The sequence below is a fragment of the Nesoenas mayeri genome (genome assembly GCF_963082525.1).
Source record: "Nesoenas mayeri genome assembly, chromosome: 7".
NCBI classification, from domain to species: domain Eukaryota; kingdom Metazoa; phylum Chordata; class Aves; order Columbiformes; family Columbidae; genus Nesoenas; species Nesoenas mayeri.
Genome location: NC_137551.1, coordinates 27,389,697 through 27,411,605, shown reverse-complemented (window position 1 = coordinate 27,411,605; position 21,909 = coordinate 27,389,697). Strand labels below are relative to the sequence as shown.

The 21,909-nt window shown below is 43.5% G+C and overlaps 1 protein-coding gene across 1 annotated transcript in view; it reads left to right on the top strand.

Annotated features, from left to right (window-relative positions):
* Positions 1–21,909, top strand: part of COL17A1 (collagen type XVII alpha 1 chain) — a gene marked incomplete at both ends in the record, with an annotated part of 37,128 nt that overhangs the window by 4,349 nt on the left and 10,870 nt on the right. Inside the window, 34 exons of the mRNA XM_080348165.1 lie at positions 220–267; positions 1,186–1,221; positions 2,796–2,843; positions 3,217–3,360; positions 4,337–4,480; positions 5,209–5,280; positions 6,258–6,329; positions 6,692–6,757; positions 8,101–8,265; positions 8,630–8,719; positions 8,859–8,903; positions 9,515–9,664; positions 10,354–10,569; positions 11,156–11,194; positions 11,893–11,919; positions 12,418–12,444; positions 12,925–12,987; positions 13,151–13,255; positions 13,756–13,818; positions 14,460–14,495; positions 14,631–14,684; positions 15,054–15,089; positions 15,289–15,324; positions 15,720–15,782; positions 16,132–16,167; positions 16,548–16,619; positions 16,974–17,000; positions 17,699–17,734; positions 18,268–18,303; positions 18,530–18,610; positions 19,678–19,713; positions 20,404–20,484; positions 21,695–21,748; positions 21,832–21,873. Coding sequence (XP_080204291.1) covers positions 220–267; positions 1,186–1,221; positions 2,796–2,843; positions 3,217–3,360; positions 4,337–4,480; positions 5,209–5,280; positions 6,258–6,329; positions 6,692–6,757; positions 8,101–8,265; positions 8,630–8,719; positions 8,859–8,903; positions 9,515–9,664; positions 10,354–10,569; positions 11,156–11,194; positions 11,893–11,919; positions 12,418–12,444; positions 12,925–12,987; positions 13,151–13,255; positions 13,756–13,818; positions 14,460–14,495; positions 14,631–14,684; positions 15,054–15,089; positions 15,289–15,324; positions 15,720–15,782; positions 16,132–16,167; positions 16,548–16,619; positions 16,974–17,000; positions 17,699–17,734; positions 18,268–18,303; positions 18,530–18,610; positions 19,678–19,713; positions 20,404–20,484; positions 21,695–21,748; positions 21,832–21,873 — 2,346 coding nt within the window. The remainder of the gene's footprint in view (positions 1–219; positions 268–1,185; positions 1,222–2,795; positions 2,844–3,216; positions 3,361–4,336; positions 4,481–5,208; positions 5,281–6,257; positions 6,330–6,691; positions 6,758–8,100; positions 8,266–8,629; positions 8,720–8,858; positions 8,904–9,514; positions 9,665–10,353; positions 10,570–11,155; positions 11,195–11,892; positions 11,920–12,417; positions 12,445–12,924; positions 12,988–13,150; positions 13,256–13,755; positions 13,819–14,459; positions 14,496–14,630; positions 14,685–15,053; positions 15,090–15,288; positions 15,325–15,719; positions 15,783–16,131; positions 16,168–16,547; positions 16,620–16,973; positions 17,001–17,698; positions 17,735–18,267; positions 18,304–18,529; positions 18,611–19,677; positions 19,714–20,403; positions 20,485–21,694; positions 21,749–21,831; positions 21,874–21,909) is intronic.

The window sequence follows — 21,909 nt, the reverse complement described above, 5'->3', positions numbered from 1 at the left end:
TAGTTGTGTCTTATTTATAGTAATGCTCATTCCTAAAAGGAGTTGTGGCATATTTTTATTGAAAGACATTAGAAGCTCTTTTCTGTAATCCTGAATAGCTCTTTTTTAATGGAAGTGTTTGTTATCCACTGGGATGAGACAATTATCAGGAAGATATATTTTGAAAGCTTTTAAATATCTTGTGCAAAGTATTAATGAACACCTTTCTGTTCCTTGCAGGGAGCTCCAGTGCCAACTCTTCTCCTGAGTTCCCCAGAAAAGAGTTTGGTATGTTCTTTTTAGAGCTGTTCCTTTGTACTTTATGGCAGTGTCATGTGAGCTATGTCTACGATGGTGTTTTGCACGTTACCGTGTCTTGCTCTGTGTTGGGCAGCCAGTGCATCTCCATGATTTCAGAGGAGTTATTTGGGATTTACATTAACAGCTGACAGCAGGGTTTGTAGCTGATACATATTCAAATGGAAGGTACATACAGTATATCTGCTACACTCAACTGCTTTTGTGCCTCTCCCATTGTGGCACAAGACAGGGACAGGAGAACATAGACATGGGATGCTTCATAACATTTCACCCCAACCCCGTAACTGGAGGAAGAGCCCCAAGCAAGAAAGCCTAGAGTCTTAGGATTCTGAACCACTGCTACTTACCCAGTAGCTCCTTTCTAGGTGTCAGTATGTTTATATGGAAAGATGAACTGACTGTTAAGTGATATATTTGCACTGAAGATTGTTAGCAGGTATGAGCTTGCTGTGTCCAAACTCTGAGTTACTGGTTTTACTCAGTGCAGGCAGTGAAACAATATGATCAGGCCATCTTTTTGGCCCAGAGAGGAGGCAGGGTTTCACAGTGTCCCACCTTGGTGGGTGGGATAAACAGTCCTGTTAACTTCCTTCTGACCTGTTGAAATGGGAGATCACCATCTATGAGCAACATCTGTGTACAAAAAGAAACAGCGAACAGCAGTTGGTCCAGAAATGCTAAAGATGCTACTTATTCTTTAAGATGCCTCATGGTCTAAGGGACGCCTGGTAAAAACTCTAAGGGTTCAGTTCCTCTAGCTGCGCCATTAGGTAAAGGAGGTTACTGTCTGAATCTGAGCACTCTGAGCAAGATCCATGTGATCATTCTCAGATATGTCACAGGCAGTAAAGCCTAATATTGCTTTTCTCTCATTGCTGTTCACAGCATCTGCTGCTACGAGAGGGAGAAGCCAAAGTCGAGGTGAGTGATACTGTTCTTTTACAAACCTTTGTTTTCTTCAGTATGATTCAGAGTGTGTTTCCTCAGCTGGAATCAACCAGTTTAAGTGTAGAGTAGTCAGATGAGCTACATGGATTTACATAAATGCAGATGTGAACAATATATGTGTAAGCAGTTGCTTAAACAAGCTTGGTGTAAAATTTGAAGTTCATGGTGATTTGGACTGTGTCAGAAAGGAGGATCTACTTGGGGATATGGACATCAGGGGGCATAGGACATAGGCTTCCATTTTGCCTGTTCACTGCTGTAAACTCAGTCCATCCATGTTCTGTGACCTTTCTCTGACATATTTACACTGATTGTATTCATGTTCCTCCTACTACAATCTGTCTTACAAGCCATAGGGCCATATCCTGAAATGATCTCATGCTGTTAGTGAGGAGATGGTGAGAAATTTATGATCTTGCTGTGATCTGTTTAGCCAGCTCACTATAACACTCTGCATTGTTTAAATCATTCAGCTCCTCTAATAATTTATTAACAGCATTGCAGAAAGCATGATTAAATTGCTCTGTAAGAGTGTAATAAATGTTCCCAGTTGCTTGAAGAGGAAACTATAATGTCACTTTATCCAAGTTAATTTTAGCAGTAGATATAAATCAAAGTGTCCTCTTGCACACTCCTCCTGGCGAGTGTCAGTTACCAATTATTCTGCCTCTACCTCTAGCACACTACATACCTGAGCTCCCGGCAGAACCAGGCCATACATAACAAAACAGACACCAGAGAATCAACTCCAGCCTCTCATATTACTTCAGAAAATAATTCAAATCCATCAGCTTCTCCACATGAATGCCAGAGCTCATGTTTCTTGTATAGTGCCTGCACTGTCAGGTTTCATCTTGAGAAGCATGTATCACACATCCTGGCTGTCCAGTTTGCTTGTGAGTAGCAACCTTAAAGGCTTGTCCCAACCAAATCACATTATATCTATAGTCTCCTGTGCTGGAGAGTAAAAGTCAGTAATAAAACTGAGTGCCTGGTGAGAATGTTGGCTTAAAACTGGCGTGGTTACATTCAGTGAGCCAAAAGAGAAGCCAGCAGCTTGTGAGAGACTAAATCGTACAGCCCACAGTAGAGATGACAGTGTGAATTTTACCCAAGAAGTAGTAGGGAATTTGTGTATTTTGTAAACTTCTTTTGGCTCTCTAGGTTTTTGTCCAGAAGGATGATGATGATTATAATAATAATAATAATAGTGATGAGTGGGAATATCAGTATGATTGATGACTGCATAATTAGGCCTTCTGTATGTCTGGTAGTAACAATGCTATTTACTTCAATAGAGGCCCCCAATTAGTAAAATATAGCTCTCTGGAATTAAAAGTAGCCAAATGTGACCCCCAAACAAAAAGTCACCCAAACCCATTTACAACCAGTTCACATGGGCCTTGAGTGCTACTCAAATGAAGCAGTAAGGCAGCAAGACGGAACACAGACAGCGAGAAAGAAGGAATTCACTTCAGCATAAAGATTCATTCCAAGCCCAGAGCACAAATGCATCTCACTCTATGATCTGCTTTTTCTCTTCCCAGAGAGTGAAATACGAGTCCGACTGCAGAGTGCATCTCCCTCTGGCAGATGTAAGTGCCGTGGCCTTTATTCCAGGGGGATCAGGTATAAGATAGAGGGTGTTGCTGCTCTGGGTAGGTCTGCAGTGGCTCTGGGACCCTATCTTCACGATGACAGATAGCAGCACCTCATTCTTTTTTAAGAACATTCATATATCTCCTGTTTCTGAACAAGGAAGCATGCTCTGGTCTTGCAAGGATGGAGTTGTACTTAGTCCCAGAAATGTGACTCTGAAGCTTTGTTATTAAGTAGGTGTCTCTCCTAGAAAGTACAACTTCAGAGACAGCCACAGGTAAATTCCACTGCATGGTTTAGCCAGGGCAAGATTACAGATCAATGAAACAATGGCTTTTGGGTGAATCTGGACTTTGCTTTTCCTGCCAGGGACAGAGTTGGATGATGTGAAACGTTTGCTGAAAGGAAGTCGATCAGCCAGCTGCAGCCCTACTCGATCACCGTCAAGTACCCTCCCGATACCGAAAAAGGCTGTGGTGGAGACAAAGCTGGTTACTGAGAGCTCTCAATCAGGTACTTATCAGAGGATGGTTGGTAGTGCTGGAGCCATTCCAAAGATTATTTGCTATAAAAATACCCAGTTGCTAAGAATGTCTGAGTAAGAATACATGATCTCTCTCCCAAACAGTGGTGGTAATACAGAAAAAGGGTCAGAACGCTGGAAGACTGTTCCAGGCATTGCCCTAACAAGAGCCATCTTGGGTAGCTTTCTAGTGACTTGTTTAATTTCCATAAAAATAAGCCAGTTCCTGCTACCACCAGCTTTAACTCGGAGGTGCTTCTGGCAGGGACGTGAGCTCTAAGCAAACATGTGTTAGAGCTGTTTGATCTCTTATCTCCAAGTAAGATGGAGATAGCACTGAGGACAACATTTGGGGTAGTGCTTGATTTATTGGATGCACCACATGGTTCAGAGATCAGTAGAACCTGATAATAATGGAAATGGTACTTAAAATACTATAAGCAGCTTTTATCATTTATTAGCCTCACCAGAGTGTTTGAGGCAGTGGTATTCACATTAACTCCATTGTCCTCTACCAGTACCTAGGAACAAACAATACCTTTTTTCTTTAGCAAGGCTCGAATCCTATCTAAAACTGGGAATTTTTGACCAATACACCAGAGCCACATGTGGGAAGCAAAACCCATTCCGTGGCCCAGGATGATTTATTAACAGAATGGCAGACAAAAGTGTTTTATTCTTGTATCATAGCATCTACAAGCGGTGAAATCTCTTCAGGTTGTTTGGTGAATGATCATGCTCTCAGGTCAATCTTTATTCCATTGGTTAAAATTCAAGTGGGGCTGTAATGAGCTGGCATTTGAGATCAGTTATACCTTGTTAACCTGCAGTCATTGTGTTGACTCCATGGGGGTAATTGAAATTTGAAGCAGATAAAGTTGTTTGCCATGTAAACTTGCAATGCGTGCTAAGCCACAAACCTGATCTCACTGAAAACCACTTCTGTTTGTTTGGGTTTTTTTACAGTGTCAGGAACATATGACACAACCATACTGAATACTGCCCTCCCTTCCTACATGTGGTCCTCCACTCTGCCTGCTGGATCTTCCCTTGGTGGATACCACAACAGCTCTTCCTTGGTCAATGCCATGTCTCACTCTACAGGATCAGGTATGCTCCCTGGAGCACCCAGGCCTGAGGATGTAACTTTATACAGAAACTAGGTCAAGAGCAGTGATTTTTTACCATAGCAAGAACTAAAAAGATGGAAGAATTGAGGTGGCAGGGGATATGCTTGAATTTTCTTTAGTTTTCTGTAACTTCTACACTGACTGTATTTGAAAATCCTTCTTTGTGAGAATCTATTGTCCTTACTGCCTGATCTGTCACTAAACTATGATGATAGCTTAACCAATAAGGTCAGGCTCACATTGACTATCAAAACTAATTTTAGATTCTAGTTGTCATTGGATTATCCCATGTAAGAACAACTGGATCTCACCCTTCAGTACTTATACTCTAAAGATGTAATCAATAAGTGCCGAGTGTGCTTATACCTTGTAAGGCCCACTTCTAAATGCCAGGAATGCCGCATTTCCCAGCTGCAGAGGAAAACCACAGGTACCTTTATGATAGCATACTATTAAAAAGCTTTACTTTCTCACACTATCTCATGACTGCAACTTGTCTGATGTAGGATTTTCACCCCTTTGTCTGTTCAGTAAGAGTGGTTTGGTGCCACGCTTTTCAAGATTTTTCCTCTGTGCAATTATTGAGCATTCTCACTACATCCATTTCCAAGTGACTCTGACTTAATTTCTGTGACTGTGCCACTGACCTTCGGGTGCTGAATTTCTGATTCCAGAGAAGTAATAACATTTTATTTCCTCTTTTTGCAGTTTTTGGTGTTCCAAATAACCTGGCTCCCAGCAATCATACTCTGAACGCAGGCCTGAGCACCTCCTCTACAGGTCAGATTTTTCTCTTCTTGCCTTCACGCTTCAACAGCACCACAGTCCTGGCAGACATGCACAATGAAATAATACCTGTATCACTCTGTTTCTCTCCTGTTCCTCAGCACGGTGTCAGCAGCTAATTCTGAGTTAGCTCTGTATAGCTGGTATTAGATCCTGACTATTTTTGTCTGGACGGCAGGGAAAACTAGAGATTTTCCAAAGAGAGTAATTTATCTTTTGAAAGACAGCTGTTAGGCCAGCCTGTTTTTTCCCTAGAACAACTCCGGGTAATGCCTTAAAATTAAACGTATGTGTCCTAATCCGTAAAGCCCCACTGCTCCTCCATCAGTTTTCCCTGTAATTTTCCTTTGCTTCACCTGGCTTATGGCTTCTGGCAGACTCTTCAGTGTCACTAAACCTCTTCTCTTCTTTTCACAATCACACACATGATGTCCACACAGCACAGTGCTGCCATGCAGGGTCTCTGACAGAGCCTGCAAAGAGAGCAGGGTGCATGAGAGCAGTCTGTACACTGCACTAATATTACCACACTGATTCTGGCACCAAAGGTACCACTTTCCAAGATGTTTGCTTCTCTCTGGACAGTGCTTTGATATATACCGTGTGTGGTTAGCGCCTTAAATTTCATTTAGTTAGACCAAGCCAGTTCTCTGAATTTGCGTTTTTCCCAAGTTGTCCCACCTGCAGAAATGTCCATGTAGCCATGAGAGCAGCCTCGCAATCTAAATTGAGATATTTTAAACTGGTCACCATTATTGTTCTGGGCCAATGATAACTAATACAGCAAAATAATCTAAGGAAAAAACATTTTGTAAGGAAGATCTTGCTTGGGCCTGTGATGACTCCAGGTAGCTGGTGAAATTTCTTGGGAGAAATTGTCATTATTGTCATTGGTTTTGTTTTGTTTTATCCAGAATACCACCTGCACTGCAGGACTCCTATAACCCCCATTGCAATGTTTTTCTTTGCAGTGTTTGGAGTTCAAAACAACCTGTCTCCAAGCTCTTCAACTGTGACCCAGAATGCTACTGCAGCCTCCGCAGGTCAGCAACAATTTGAACCTAGAGAAAGTGTGAAGGTCACAAGCGTGTGCTGCCTTCTCCCACCTTTTCTATAGTGACTATAAAGTACATATGGACAGAGAGTCGCTCATTACCATCTTCTTGTGTGGAGCAGTGTGGTATGAGGGGATATCGAGGAATGTTTCCTCTGCTTTACATGTGCAGGAACTCCCAGTGCCTATGTAAGCACCAGAGATTTGCTTGCGGGGGAAGCCCTTGCTTGTTTGAGTTGTCCCAGGTACCCTGAATGACAAGATTTTTAAAATGCTGTGCAGCCCAGGGTTGGTGTGTGTAGATGTCTTGGTATCCTTCATCTCCTTCATTCTCAGTTTTCTTCATTGCAGCATGTGGGCTGAAGAACACTTCTCAGAGCAACACCACGACAAGTACGAGTGTTTCTGCTTCAGCAGGTGAGTGTGTCATTGGCAGTTATTTAGGCATGACCTTGTACAATCATATAATGATAAAAATGACCTAGAGATTAAGCCAGCTGAGTGACACTAATACCTGACTCCTCAGGAGCATGACTTGTCACTAGCCAAGTCTCCCACCAGTACCTTTTTGGAAAGAAAGCAAATGAGCCAGAAGCTAAGAATGAAGAAATGAGCTGGTTTGATTCAGATCTTCCCCACTTTGTGGTAACTTGAAAGATTCAATTGCAACTATTTCTGGTCAACAAGCAGGTAACTGGATAGAAGATCACACACGTGAAATTGTGCTTCATTTGAAGCCAAGACATTTGCAAGGTTACTCTCAAACATCATTTTGCAGTAGTACCAGCCTTAACCACTCAAAAAATCAAGGAATTGACTTATACAAGATCAGCTATTTTTTTTTAATGAGAGAAACTGAGGTCTTTCTACTGGCCTGTCATCTTTGAATGGCTGGGATTCATATTTTCCAGCTTTTTTCTGCAACTCTGAGAACTAGAAATTAGTCCTTTGTATTTTGTGTGAGGGAAGCCAAGTTTCTTTAGTAATGCGAGGATTCCCAAAGATGAGGCTTAAAAGCAGTTGTAAATAACACGGAAGTTGTGATAACATTTCTAATGCAGATTTACTCCAGGTTTGTGCTAGAGCAATGGAATAATACCATTCTTGTTATCTTGATTTTCAATGCTATGTCAGTTTGTGTGCAAATTTAGGTTTCTACACCGTTCCAGGCATACTTGATACTGCCTAATGGCAGAAGGGTGACCACACCGATGTTTTTGAGCCTTGTTTGGCCTGTGCCCACCCTCCGTAAGCTACAGTTCAATGCCTCATAACCATGTCTGACCCCTAAGGATATGGAATGCTTTGTGCTTGACAGGGTAGTTCTGCTAAAGGTGCTCCTCAGCTTTAGCTCCTCAGCACAGCTGAGCTGTGCTGGCTCTGATGACCTTTGAATGTCTCTCTCAGGCTGAGTTTATATGATTCTATAGCACGGGTGTCAAACTCATTTTTACTAGGGGCCACATCAGCCTCGCAGTTGCCTTCAAAGGGCCAAATGTAATTTTAGGACTGTATAAATCCTACACTGAGCAAATGTTAAAATTCCAGATGCCATCCCATTTCCGGTAGCAGTTGCTCCCCTGCTAGTGAAATACTCTGAAGAAATCTAGTGACATGCACAGCTCTCCTTTTTGCTTCAGTGACCAGTGTATCTATTACTGGTTGTTTATAGCCATGAACAAAAGTGTTGTGGCTTGTAATTATGACTCCGTGGCCCACACTTATGTCTTCCTCTTTTGCATCCTTTATGAATATTCCAGGTGGAACTGTTCTGAGCTCCCAGGGAGATGACATTCTGCGCAAAGACTGTAAGTTCCTGCTGCTGGAGAAGGAGAATGCCCCAGCAAAGAAGGAGATGGAGCTCTTGATCATGACAAAGGACAGTGGCAAAGTCTTTAGTGCCTCTACCACTGGGCTTAATGGAGGTAACTTCTCTTCTCAGGACATGTGAATATGCTGAGGGCAGAGAAATGGAGACTGATTACAGGGGGAGTTGAGGACACTACACCTGACTGAAACCCCTGCAAGCCAGGCAAGAAGCAGGAAGGCGGGCAGTCTTGAACCATGCCAGCTGCAATCTAGGTCTGGCTTTTGCATTAGAAGCTCTAGAGTGTGCCTTGTAATATTTCACAAAGCTCAAGAGCTTTGAAAGCGAAAAACTAGATCTGATTTAAACAGGCAGAGATATTTTGTCTCCCCAATAAAAAACATGCCTTTTGCCAATGAAAAGAAATAGGCCTGGTTGAAGTTCTGCTGTCATATTTTTAATTATATTTGCTTCCTTTTCAGGATCCTTTGCAGAAGACACCTTGAAGAAAGAGAAGCAGGGATTTTCCTCCTCTTATGCTACAGATACTGGCCTAAAATCAGATGCAAATGGTAAGAGTTTGTCCCTGTGGAAACACAACAGAGCTTTCTCCTCCCGCCTCCATTACTACCTTCCCCCTTCAAGCCCATGCTCTAAGTTTAATCATGCATAGAGAGACTGTTAAAACCTCTTGCACTGTTGTCAAAACAGGAGGACTGAAATCTGTGCCAACAAGGGACAAAGCAACTTATGCAGGTAAGTGATGGAATTCAGACTTCCATTGGAAGAAGCAAAAAAGTACAATATACAAAAAGGCAATTGTTCTAGAGTGACATGAGTGTTCTCTGTGCCATGATATCAGAGGAAGGGAATGTCCAGGAGGCTGCTCTGTCTGTAATGAGCAGAGTACACATCAGAGAACTTGGTAGAGTGATTTGACTGTGGTTAAGTGGGCAGTTGGGGTATTTTTTTATTGTTTGAAAAAATTGGATAGCTGACAGTACAGCTGCATGCTGCTGCCAGGACAGATTTATGGGGAGGAGAGGGCTCAGGCAGACCATGCTGGCTATTGCTGTAATTTATGGCTCATAACTGCAAAAAACTGACCCCATGGGGATCATGTTTTTCAGCTGCTCTGTTAAAATGCACTGAGTGTTGTCCCCTGTTGGAATTCCCATTGAGAATGCTGTTCCCTGTTTCTACAGGGACTAGAATAATATCTACCATGTGCAGAGTTGCTGTAAAGATTTTTCTCCATAGCCATTTGTATAATGGATCAGACTTTGGTGTCCTTGTTATAAGAGATTCTTGACTCTGAAGTCAAGGAACTCCTCATTAACCAGGAGACTGCCCCTTTCCTCCTCCAGAAATACGAAATGGCGATGCAGGGGGTGTAGTCGGATCAGCACCATCCTGGTGTCCCTGTCATTCCTGCTGTAGCTGGTGGAAATGGCTCCTGGGTTTACTTCTGACCTGGTTGTTTCTCCTTGGATTGCTTTTTGGACTCATTGCTCTGGGTAAGAAGTAACTGAGGAGCAAGATGTTGAATGTGATAGACAAACAGAGGGTATAAGCTGGCAAAGAGGCAAAGTACTAGAGATATCAAGCCAGAAAACTGAGGAGGAGCACATTCAGCTTGGTGGTGGCTGTCGCTAAGATACAGATGGGCAGAAAGAATGGATAAGGAATATAAACCTTTGATTAGGGGTTATGTGGTCTTGGGATTAATTAGACAGGAAAACTCCTGAGGTCTGAGGTCTTACTTCTCAGAGAGTAACAGATTCCAAGTTTGTTCTTTGAACTCCAGATATCCCTGCTAGAAAAAAAGATACAAAGAACGATCCTGAAAAACTTAGTGGCCATAGCTATCTGACAGTGTTGCCTTGTCCCTGCTATTAGAAGTAGGTATTTCAGACACACATCTGTGGCAGTGTGTTCCCTAGCATTCTAGAGAGGAGATTCAGGATGGGGATGAGGAAGAAATTTTTTGTGATGAGAGTGGTAAAATACTGTCACAGGTTGCCCAGAGAGGTGATAAATGTCCCATTCCTGGAGACATTCAAGGTCAGGCTGGATGGGGCTCTGAGCAACCTGATCTAGGTGAAGATGTCCCTGCGCCTTGCAGGGGGTTGGACTAGATGACCTTTGAAGGTCCCTTACAACCCAAACTATCCTATGATTCTGTGATTCTGCTTTAACCTTCCAGCGGAAGAAGTGAGAAAGCTGAAATCTCGTGTGGAAAACTTGGAAAAAATTAATGGCGGCCTCCTGACAATTAACCAAGAGAATGGAAAAGTAGAAAAGGCTATTTCAAGAGTTGACTTTCTTCATGGTATTTCACCATCCTCGGCCTATCTTTCTGAAAATGAAGATTCAGTCTGGTTGATGGTGAAGAACAGACTGAACAAAGAAATAGAACGAGGTGAGCAGAGTCAATGTCTGTGATGCTGCATGAGACCAGGGAGTGGGAGGATTTGATTGCCCAAGGGCCTAAAGACTGAGACTTTTAGAGTACAATGAAGTCTGTCAAAAATAGTGCCCTCACCTGTCCTCGCAGACAGGGTGTGCTGGAGCTCAGAGTGCTGCCACTGCCACTGGCAGTGCATCCCTTTAAAGCCAGCAGAAAAGGGAGAAGAAGGGAGGTTGTGGACATACCATCCTGTGGCAGGATGTATCATGTTTGCTGTAGCAAGTGGGTTTTCCATTTTGAAAGAACTACATAGAAAAATGAACCCACACCTTATTTCTCATGCTATTTTTGTTAGCAAGGGAAAGATGATTTGCTTCTGTTTAGCAGATGATGGACATATGTTAAGAACAGAGAAGCCTACATTGTCCCAGCTTCAGAAGTTTCATGAAAGCAAATTTGCTGAGGAAGCTCTGCTTAAAAGCCATGCTGTGCTTGATAGCCTGTGCTGCCTGCAGCCTCAAAATCCAAATATAAGGATCCTTGTATGTGAAGTGCGTTGTATAACGCACTCTAACAGCCTCTTCACTTCCTGTTACAGGTTACTTCCGAGGGGAGAGAGGAGAACCTGGTGAGAAAGGTAACAATCATATATCCCTTCTCTTACCCTATCCTATTTCTTGGCTCTGGCAATGCACAAGTTTGGGGTGGATGTTGCCACAGGGGGCAATTGGCAGTGAGAAAGGTGAAGCTGGTTTATACTTAAACAAAAAAGACTAACACTCACCTTGCTACAACCTCCTTTCAGGTAGTTGTAGGGAGCGATGAGGTCTGCCTCTGCCCTCAGCCTCTTTTTCTCTAGGCTAAGCAGCCCCAGTTCCCTCAGCTGCTCTTCATAAGACTTGTGCTCCAGACCTTTCTCCAGCCTCATTGCCTTTCTTTGGACATGCTCCACCACCTCAAAGTCTTGTAGTGAGGGCCCCAAAACTAAACACAGTATTCAAGGTGCGGCTTCACCAGTGCCGAGTACGAGGGATGATCACTTCTCTAATCCTGCTAGAGTGTAAAGCTGGTTTGCCACATAAACTATTGAGGGCCTGATCCCATGCAGAACAAGAGGCCCAGTGTTGCATTGTGCCAGTGTGAAAGGCAAGATTTGCCACTGGTGGGATGCGTCTGATCCTTCACTATTCAAGTCTGAAGTCTCCCTGTTCACCCAAAACTCCTTCCTATTTCATTGAATGTGGGAAAGGAAATAGAAAAAGCAAAATGAATGAGTAATCATTGGAAATACCTCCAGGATCTCTCTCGATATTACTTTTTTTCCTCTTTTCTCAGGTGACATGGGAATACAAGGTCCAAGAGGTGAGTCTGGAGTTACTTTCTTTAATGGGTAGATTGGCAGACTACCATAGGGGCTGGGTAGCAAATGGATTTTTGTTACTCCAGAAGTTAGTTAGAGAAGCTGATGCATCCTGTAGTTCTAGTTCAGCTATTGTTGTGATGGTTGGGCTTTTTTGCTCTTCTTCTGGGCAAAGCACATTTTGAAGTCCACAGAGGAAGAGATAACAGATCTCACTTTGAATCTAGAAACTTCTTTCGCCTTCATGAAAGTCATTCCTGAAGCCAACTCTACCTGATTTAATCACAGAGTGCTTCAGAGGATTTTGAGTGGTGTGAATGATTCAATCCATTATGTAAATACACTGGGACGATGAGGTTTGCTGGAGACAGCAGAACTTGTTAACGTGCCAGGAACATAAACTCCTTTTTACGGAGGAGGGAGGGGGGGTGATGATTGGCCAAAGTGCCAAACAGGGAAGATCTGTTCCCCACTGATGGTCTGTTTCTTTCTGTCTACAGGGGAGCGAGGACTTCCTGGTCTCCCAGGTGAGCAGTAGTACATTTCGCCTTTGAGGGAGGACATTTAGTTACATTGCTGTAAGCAAGAATAAATTTTACGCTACTAACCTAGCTCAAGGTGGTTCTCTGAAGAGTCAGTATTTACCATAGACTAAGTCAGCTGATTAATACCTTGGTGCTGAGCTACAAACACAGCTCAGAGACTTCGTTACAAGCAAGGCCTGAACCTGACTTCCACTTAGTTGAACATGTCTAATTTAGGGGTGTGAAGATTCCAGCCTACCTTGGAGAGAGTCCCACAACTGTATGAGTACTAGGCCAAACTTCCTTGTGGCCTTATATTTATTGTGGTCTTCTAAAGAGTTCAAGTACCTACCTTCCAAGTAATGTATTGTTTAGCCTGGCTGATGAATCCCTCCAGGCTTCAAGTTCCCCTAATTTGCATGGGGTTATTTTATGGTACACAGACACGGATTCTGAACATTTGTTGTGTTTTTTATTTTCCAGGCATTCCTGGTCCAATTGGGCACCAAGGGCCAGAAGGACCAAAAGGACAGAAAGGCAGCATGGGTAAGCATCTCTATCAATGCTGTGATTTTCTCACAACTGATGGACACATGGCATGAAAATGCAGACACCATCATTGCCTACCACCATGGAGGTGGCCACGGATCCTCTTGCCCAAGGCCTCCCGTAAAGACGCCTTTTATTACAAGCCATTTGTTTCCTCTAGGTGATCCTGGTGTGGAAGGTCCAATGGGACAAAGAGGTCGAGAAGGGCTGCCAGGGCCTCGAGGGGAGCCTGGGCCACCTGGATTTGGAGAAAAAGGAGACAGAGGTAGGAACTAGGTGTCCCATTCTTGGATGAAACAGAGATGGACAAAAGCTAGAGTTTGGTCCTGATTTATAAAACACTTCAGTGATAGAACTTGATTTGATTATTCAAATCCAGATTTGATTTCAGACATTTCCCACCAAAGACAAATCTGTCCAAAGGGAATTTTTTTTGCCAAACTTAAAATGGGTAAACCAGGGTTGGTTTTGGTTTACCAGGTCTCACATTCAGGTTTGAGTTTGGCAAAACCAAAAGCACTTAGTGTCAAGGTCATCTTCTTCCATGTTATCCACGTCACCAAAGATGGGGATTTGGCTTGCTCATCCTAGAGCCCAGTGAGATGGAATTTTTTACTTGGACAATGCATGCTTATTAGTGTGTTTTGAACTGACTAGCAGATTATACATGACACTTGCCAGAGGAAGGATAACAGGAGACAGGATAATGGAATAATGAGATCACAATTGTATTCTACAGTATCTGTCCATGCTCTTATTCTGCAGGTGGTGTTGGTGAGCCAGGTCCTCCAGGGCCACCTGGTCCCCCAGGTTCTGCCGGCCTAAAAGGTAACTATGAAGATGGACAGTGAGAGCCTAGCAGGCTGGTTAGGAGCAAATGAGCACACCAGCCTTCCGGTTTCACTGGTGTTACCCTGCAGTAATTGGAAAAGTGAACTAATGGCCCTCATTTTAGATAAAATTCACTTTGGTAGGTACACATAACCTTCAGAGCAATAAATTCTTGGAGATTTATAGTAAGAATTGGGATTGGCAGGGAGGTTTCTCAAAACATCAATCTTGAAGATGTGTGATGTTTCCAGATGTTTTTCTCTGCTTTCAGAAATAATAAGGTAAAATCCACACCCCTAACAGGCTTCTAACAGAGTTGCAGCTCTACAGTCCATGTAACTGCAATAAAAATTGCACTATAAAATGTGTCCCACCTGAAGCACAGATCCCAGTGTCTCAGCCAAGATGGAAGACTTGAGTCTCTTTACCTTACTTGAGGGAAAACCACAAGAACTAAGTGGTGTAGATTTGTTATCCTGGTTTTGAGGAAAGCATTGATGCAAATTCTTTCAGTGGCTGGAGGAATTCCCATCTGCTAAACACCTCGGGTTGTGAATGCTGTTGGGCAAACTGAAAGAGAATTGTTCATTTTCTAATTGTGGTGTTACAGAAAGAAAATCTGTGTTCTTTATTTGTAGGTCCAATGGGTTCTCCAGGCCCACAAGGTCCTCCAGGTGAGTGCTGCATTCCTTTGCTATAGCATCTAGAGACTAGAGAAAACAAAAACTGTGATAGCTTCTCATAGTTTTTCTTTTTCAGTGATGCATAATGGTGAGTGAGATGAATTGAGCTCCCCATTTTTTCTGCAGGTCCTCCTGGCCTACAGGGATTTAGAGGAGAAGCAGGTCTGCCTGGTGCTAAAGGTAAGATGCAATTACAGCAGCACTAGCTGATGGATTTTTCTAGCACTTCTTAGAGTAACAGACTTGGTCTGAGCATGTAACATTTTGGTGATAGGGGCAAAGAAAAGCATAAGACTCAGGAAAGGGGAGAAGGAACTAAACTTAGTGATCGCAAACAAATACTGAGAAATAGAAAACATAGGGGTAATAGGACAATCTAGAGGAAACACGATTGGATTGATGGAGCCGTATTGAAGGAAGTGAATTTCCAGTTTGATTTTGTCTGATATCAGAATATCTGTATTTCCTCTATGATTTTTCTTGATGCATGAAATACTTTTCCCTTCTGACTTGTCAATACTATTCTTCAATCATCCATGAATCTTTCAGGTGAGAAAGGAGCCATTGGAGCCCCTGGACCCAAAGGTATGTTGAGCAATTAGGTATCTTTTGTGGATATTTTCTTTAGATTCCTTTAGATATGGATACTGTCCATGGATATTAACCCTATCCTTCTTTGACTTTTTCTTCTGTGCTCTTGTCAGGCAGCAGACTTAATTTTTTCTGGTGGAAGCATTTTACAATGAAATAATCTCACAGAATGCTTCCCTTTTTTGTACAACAGGTGATCAAGGTGAGAAGGGTTCTCGTGGAATGACAGGTCAGTGGATTGTTTTCTTGGAGTAACACCCTGTCTAATATATAAATACGTTATGTGAGTTTTCAAATAACAGTATAGCTTAACCGATCCCAGTTAGCTTTCTGAAAAAGTATAATGATGCTGTTGGTTTTAGGAGTTCTATTTTTGCACCCACATTTTAAACAAGTAGATCCTATTCTTGATTCCAGTAATCCTGGTAGCAGTCTTTGTATTTGGCTCCTTCACATGCCCTGTGTTCACGTTACTTGAGCTTTTCTAATGCCCAAAGACAGTCACAAATCATGAGGCCGGAACATCCTGTCAGTGCTGGTTTTCAGTTGCAAAGCACCAAATATTGCTGACAGTCATAAACTGTATCTTCGTCAAGATTTCATTTTCATACCATTTTACTACAGGTGAACAAGGCTCAAGAGGAATACCTGGTCCTCCAGGAGAGCCGGGGGCTAAAGGACCCGTAGGTAGGTAACAGAAAACAGCTGTGTTTATATGTGGGGCAATGTAATTTCCAACCAGAGTGTTTCCATGAGCACAGACAGGTGAAACAACATGGGAGTGGATTCATACTGGTTGTGATCCTGGGTCTTTTCTCTAGATAGCTGAGATTAGTCTGTATACTCAGAAAAGACGTCCCATAGTTAAGTTTCAAGTGAATGTTTCTGAATCTTTAGTAACTGCAGCCAAGGTTTCTTTCAGTTGCAATGTGATGAAAAGCCACTCTCTTGTGTTTAGGGCTGTGCTCACCTTAGTAGGACAGGGCAACTGTAGTACTATTGCAGCAGTCCCTAATAATCTCTTTCCTTTGGACAGGACCAGCTGGTCGTGATGGACAGCCAGGTGAAAAAGGTAAGGGATTCCTTTGAGGCAGAAGTGCAGGTACTTTCTGATTTGGCAGGAGGTTGATTTATAAAAGGGGTGGGAGAAGATGGCAGCAGATTCATGTTCTGGCACCTTGCTGTCTCAGAAGAACTGTATAGTCAACCATGTGAGCATGGAACTGAGACATACAAAGGAGCTGGCTGTAAACTTGTGACAGAGTTCTTGTCGCTACAGAACTCTTCTGTCATTGATGTTCACCTCCCAGACACTGGTGCTGAAAACGGCCAGTTGTCTATGAGGATGCAATAGATAGAAAGTGCTGCAGAACATCCAGTGGCCGAGCTTGAATGGATCTCTGGGTTGTAAGTCAGTGATTTCTGGCTTGTTAATGGTGATTATATGCCCAGGTGAACCAGGTCTTATGGGAATGCCAGGAGCCCGAGGACCTCCAGGACCCTCTGGAGATGCAGGAGAACCAGGTGAGAGCATACAGAGAACAGAAATACTTTTTGCTCAGTCAGGAGCACAGATGTCTCTGTCAAGAATTTCCAGTCTTAATTTGAAGTTAAGGCTGGCAGAGGATCTATGTACTGTAAGATGGTGATGAAAGGGAAACACACAGGGAATCTAGGCTCTCTGTGATCTCAGGATTACACACACTGCAAACAAGAACGTCAGCTGCTATGAGCCAACTTTTAGTTTACTTACCAGATGCTTGGCCTTGTGAACTGTGTGCTAGAATTTTAAGTACATGTAATCTTTTTCTCTATGTCTATCCTTTACCCACTTGAAATTTGTTAAGACATCTGAGAATTTTTGCCTTTTTCTTCCAGGTCTCACAGGACCCCAAGGACCACCAGGTAGGCTTTTCCACTGTGCTCCAATTTATCAATGACACACTTTGATACAGGTTCAAAAATCCCTTGTTATTTTTCCTCTGTGCTGCTCAGGGCTTCCGAAGTAGTATCCCAAGGCTTCTGCATCTCCCTTGGCTTTTGAGACATGTTTAGTGGTTGGTGTGTAATTTTTGAGAAATGCAGGGCCTTGGAGTGTCGAAAATTTGCCTCTCCCCAAAACCGTTTGCAACAAGTAACATGTTTCAGTTCCCTGTGCATCACTGAAACGTCCTTCGAAACAGCAGCAGAAACAGAGGGGAGAGAATGTAGAAATAGAGGTGGAAACAGAGGATTTGGGCTCTGCAAGCGGAGGTAGTTTGGGGGACAAGTCACCAGGGAATTTATTCAGGAGCCTCAGGACAGGGAGCAGTACCTGGAAGAAGTTACAGGTAAATCTAAAGAGCAGTGCCATCATCTAGGGAGCAGTGGGAGAAGGGAAGCCCTTAACTATGCTCAGGGATGCTACCAGCGCAGTCTACAGCCCACTGTGAATCCCCCTGCTTGCTGTCAGGGACCTGCTTAGAAATGCTGAAAGCCAGGGTCTTAAGTAGGGAGCTTCTCTAAACCCACAAGTGAAAATCAACTAGGGTACTTGGAAAAAATAGAGCAAACAATGTATGCACTAACCATTTTATTATTATTCTTCACCTACCTGATATCAGGACTTCCAGGCAACCCAGGCCGACCAGGGGCTAAAGGTGAGTTTTGTATTTCCCTGATACTCATTTTCTCTCTAAGCACTTCATTTTAGAGGGGAATATATGCTCTGCTGACCAGTCCCTGATTCAACAGTGGCATCTAGTGGCTTTAGGAAGGTTTGAGAAACAGCTGGTAGCCAAAGCCTCCCTGAGCATACACAAAAGGGAGGGCATCTGCTGAGGCATTCAGCATGACAGTTCTCCACTGAGAAAACCTTGGTAAGCCCGATTCTGCCCTGTGTATATGACTGTGATGCCTGGTGACTGCAAAGGGACCTGTGTGCCTGCCTCAGATAAATCCAGACCTATTGCCTATTCTGGCAGGTGTAGTGCTTGGAAAGCTCGTCAGAGAATATCTCTGGATTAGCTGAGCTCTGTTGCTTCCCCATGACCTTCTAATGCTATGACTTCTCAGACAAGAGATCAAGGGCAAAGAGAACAGGAACTGCGTGTCTAATAAGACAAAGTCATTGAGCTAGTGACAGATCTTCTCCAAAAAAGAAGTTCATCTTTTGCCCTCTTTGTTTTCTTAGGAGAACCTGGAGCTCCAGGAAAAGTCATAAGTTCTGGTATGTAGTTCTGTGAGAGTTCAAAAACTTCTGCTTTTGGAGGAGTTTCTTGGCTCTTGTTACACCTCCTAAATTCATCTTGACTGTGTGTCAGACCTGTACTGGGGCTTGCTGTGTTTGGGGAATGCATATGCTATAGATGTATGACTCCTTAAGGATGGATTTGTTACACATTGGATGTGTCTATATATGTGTATGTATGCAAGTGTATGTGTTTGTGTTTCAGAGGGTTTGTCAACTATTGCTCTGCCAGGCCCACCAGGTCCCGCAGGCCCAGCTGGCCCCCCTGGGCCCCCAGGTGTTCCAGGTGAGAAAGCTGCTCCTCTGCTGTCATTTTTGCAGGCAGCTTGCATTGCCCTGCATCCAGTTCTTCATTTAACGTGTGATGTTTATTGTGTTTGCCAGGCTGCCCTGTCTGTGAGGGAAGATTGCTCAGGCAGGACTCATGGTCCTCACCCTTCCCTGCAGAAAGACTGAGGGCTGAGCTGGGGAGGCAGCAGCCTCAAGGGAGAAATAGAATATGATCACAGTAGGGAAGGACAGAAGAGAAGGCTGAGAAGATGAACAAACTGGGAACACTGTTTTTGTCCTTTGATCTGATGAGTACAAAGTAGTGATAGGTCCAGTGAGTGGAATCAAGCTCTTTTACCTCTCAGGAAAGCAGACTTGTGTCTCACCCCTTTCAGGCCCTGTTACTGAAATCGGCAAGGGCTTGTTTTCCAGTCTTAGCTTTGAACTCGAGACAGGAGAAATCCCACATGAGTATCTGCAAATCTTTCACACAAACACACAGACTCTGGCTGTGCATGAGCTTGGTCCTCAGACTCGTCTGTCCCAGGTCAGACTCTGCCCTCCAGCATGCTATTGTCAGGCAGCAGAGCTCCTGAGCCCTGGTTCTCATTATGCTTCTGTGCCTCTTCCAGCCTTACAGCTGGAGCTAATCCTGAAACTGGTTTGGTAGAGCCAGGCTCAATTTGCAGCAGGGAATGCAGAAGGAGGATTAGGCCTATTGCATTTCTGTTGTGGTCAGTGACGTTCTGGTTATTTCCCCAGTCTAAGTGGCACCAAGGGCTTTAATTGCCACATGATGGAAAATAAGTCTCTTCTCCACAGCTTCAAGTAATACGTGGGACATTGATGAATTCATATCCCACAGCAATTTGATTTACTTGTGCAAACCAATGCATTATTTGATAGTCTCAGTTCTTATAAAAGACCTATTGATTCTTTCCTGCTACTGTAAAATACAACCAGGAAAATACAGGTTGTTTCAGAAAGGTGGACCAAATTATTTAGTAACCTGATTTCAAATCAGGTCAATCTTTTTGAAACACCCTGTATAATGAAAACTGTGTTTTTTTCCTTTTAAACTAGGTCCTGTTGGACCAACTGGTCTCCCTGGACAGCAAGGTACCATTCATTCTCCATCAGCTTTGATTCTGCTTCTTAAGAGAACTGAATTAATTAGTTTTCTTTGTTTCTAATTCTCTCAGCCTTTGGCACAATCTCTCTCCCTTTTGTTTGCAGATTTCTGCCTTTCAGTTCATTTTGCTGCATTATTTGGCTTAATTAATCTTGTAAAGAATTTCTATTCTTTTTTCCTTCCTCAGGAGAAGAAAGGGGGTGGTAAGAACCAGTGTGATGTGGATGCTGCAAATGTCTTTTATTCGTATATTATTTTTTCTGAAGGGTGATATTTCTAAGGCACTTCACCAGTGCAGTTGCCTTTCTCTGGTAGGGGATATAGCCCAGCTAGATACCGTCTGCCATTTTAAAAGGTGGGAGAACAAACTACAGCCAAATTGGGAATAATTTCACTGTGAAACCACTGCCAGTTGGACAGACATCCGTTTGGAAGGGCCTGAACAGAGCTGACTCCTAAGAACCTTCCTTAGACTGTTTTCTATGATCCTGTTAGAGCAAATTGTACAGTAACTACCACGTTTGAATACAGTGTCCCTCAGAGCCAGGGACTGAGTTCATGCTCCCAGTTCACATAAACAAAGGCTGAACCTGTTGTCAGGGAGGTGAAGAGTGGGTACAAAATGTCACCTTCTCTCAGTTAATTAATTCGCTTTTTTTTCTTTTTCCCTGAAAAAGGTCCACGGGGTGAGAAGGGATCTCCAGGTGAAGCCGTGATAGAAACTATCAAAACAGAAGTCTCATCATTAGCATCTCAAAGTAAGTGGGCCTGCTTTCTCACTCCTTTGCTTGGAGAGGTGCCAGAGGCTTCAAGGCCAGCTCACAGCTAGCAGGAGTTGCCTCTACGTCTTTCCACTCAACGCGATATAGGGCAAGTGTGTGTGTGCCTTTCTGGTGGTGGGACAGCAATATCAGCTGCTTCTTCTGCCCTCCTTTTCATCTGTGCATCCCAAAGTCCTTTCAAAAGGAGGTAGGTTGCACCTGGCCCATGTCACAGAGAGGAAAGCTAAGGAGTTGTGGTTAGTGAACAGTGTTTAACAGCAGAGATGGTCACAGGGCTGTGAGGTGTCAGCGTGGCCTTTTAGCCACTGTGTTTGCACAGGGCATTTCCCTTTGTAGTGTGAACACAGAGGACAACCAGTTTGAAAAGGCATGTTAATCTAAGCAACAGAAATGAAAATCTCTCTAAATTAGAGGACAAATTCACAGGGGAGAAAATGCTATTTTAGACAAAAATAAGTGAAGCAGATCAGAGTGGTTCAGCAACATCCCAAGAAGAGTGTCTGCTTGCTCCGTGCGATACTAGCTGTGTGGTGCACAGGTAGTATTCAGGTCCCCTAGAATCTGGGACCTGTGCAAGTATGTGAGAGAGCCAAGGCAGAGGAGGGCATAAAATTATAAATGGTCCTTGCCTGATCCCCATCTGAATGGGGTCAGACCATGCTGTAGTACTGTCCCATCACCCATTCAGGTGTCTTGGATCTCACCATCACTGAACTTTTGAGTTTTTGCCTCAGCTTGGAGGTGAGGATCCATCTTCAATCTAGATAACACAGAGCAGCTACTTGTTAAATAATGGCTGAGTAATGTTCTCCCCTCGAAACTTGCCCCGTGTTGAAAGAATATTTCTTCTCCTTGAAAGTTATTTCCCCCATTCTTCAGCCTTTAAATCCTTTGCTCTTTCCGTCAGCAACCATTACTCTCCAGAGATCTCTCCTCCCTGTTTCCAATCTGCTGCCAGCCTGCTCAGTACTGTATTTTGCTTCATGCCCAAACGTGTGTACTGGCAAACAAGCACATCTGTCTTCTCCCCACTCCGCTTCAGCTTTGTCTTAGGTCACCCAGGTCCTGCCTTATTCCACCTTTAACTGTAAGAGCTTTTAACAGCAACATAACAACAGTGTTTCCATAGCAGCAGTAACTTGACGGCAACAATTTTCCCCTTTTTGTGTGTGTTTCATTTGCACAGTGCTGGCAGATCTACCAGGGCGAGCAGGACCACCAGGTCCCCCTGGACCACCAGGTAAGTAGCATAGCAGATCATTTCTGGGCTGTGCAGTTTGCTGAGTAAATACTCTTTAATACCACATATTCTTTCTTCATCAGGTGAATCTGTGCAGGGACCCCCTGGACCTCCTGGCCCCCCAGGTAAGAGCTTGTTTCTCTGAAACAAACCTGGAAAGT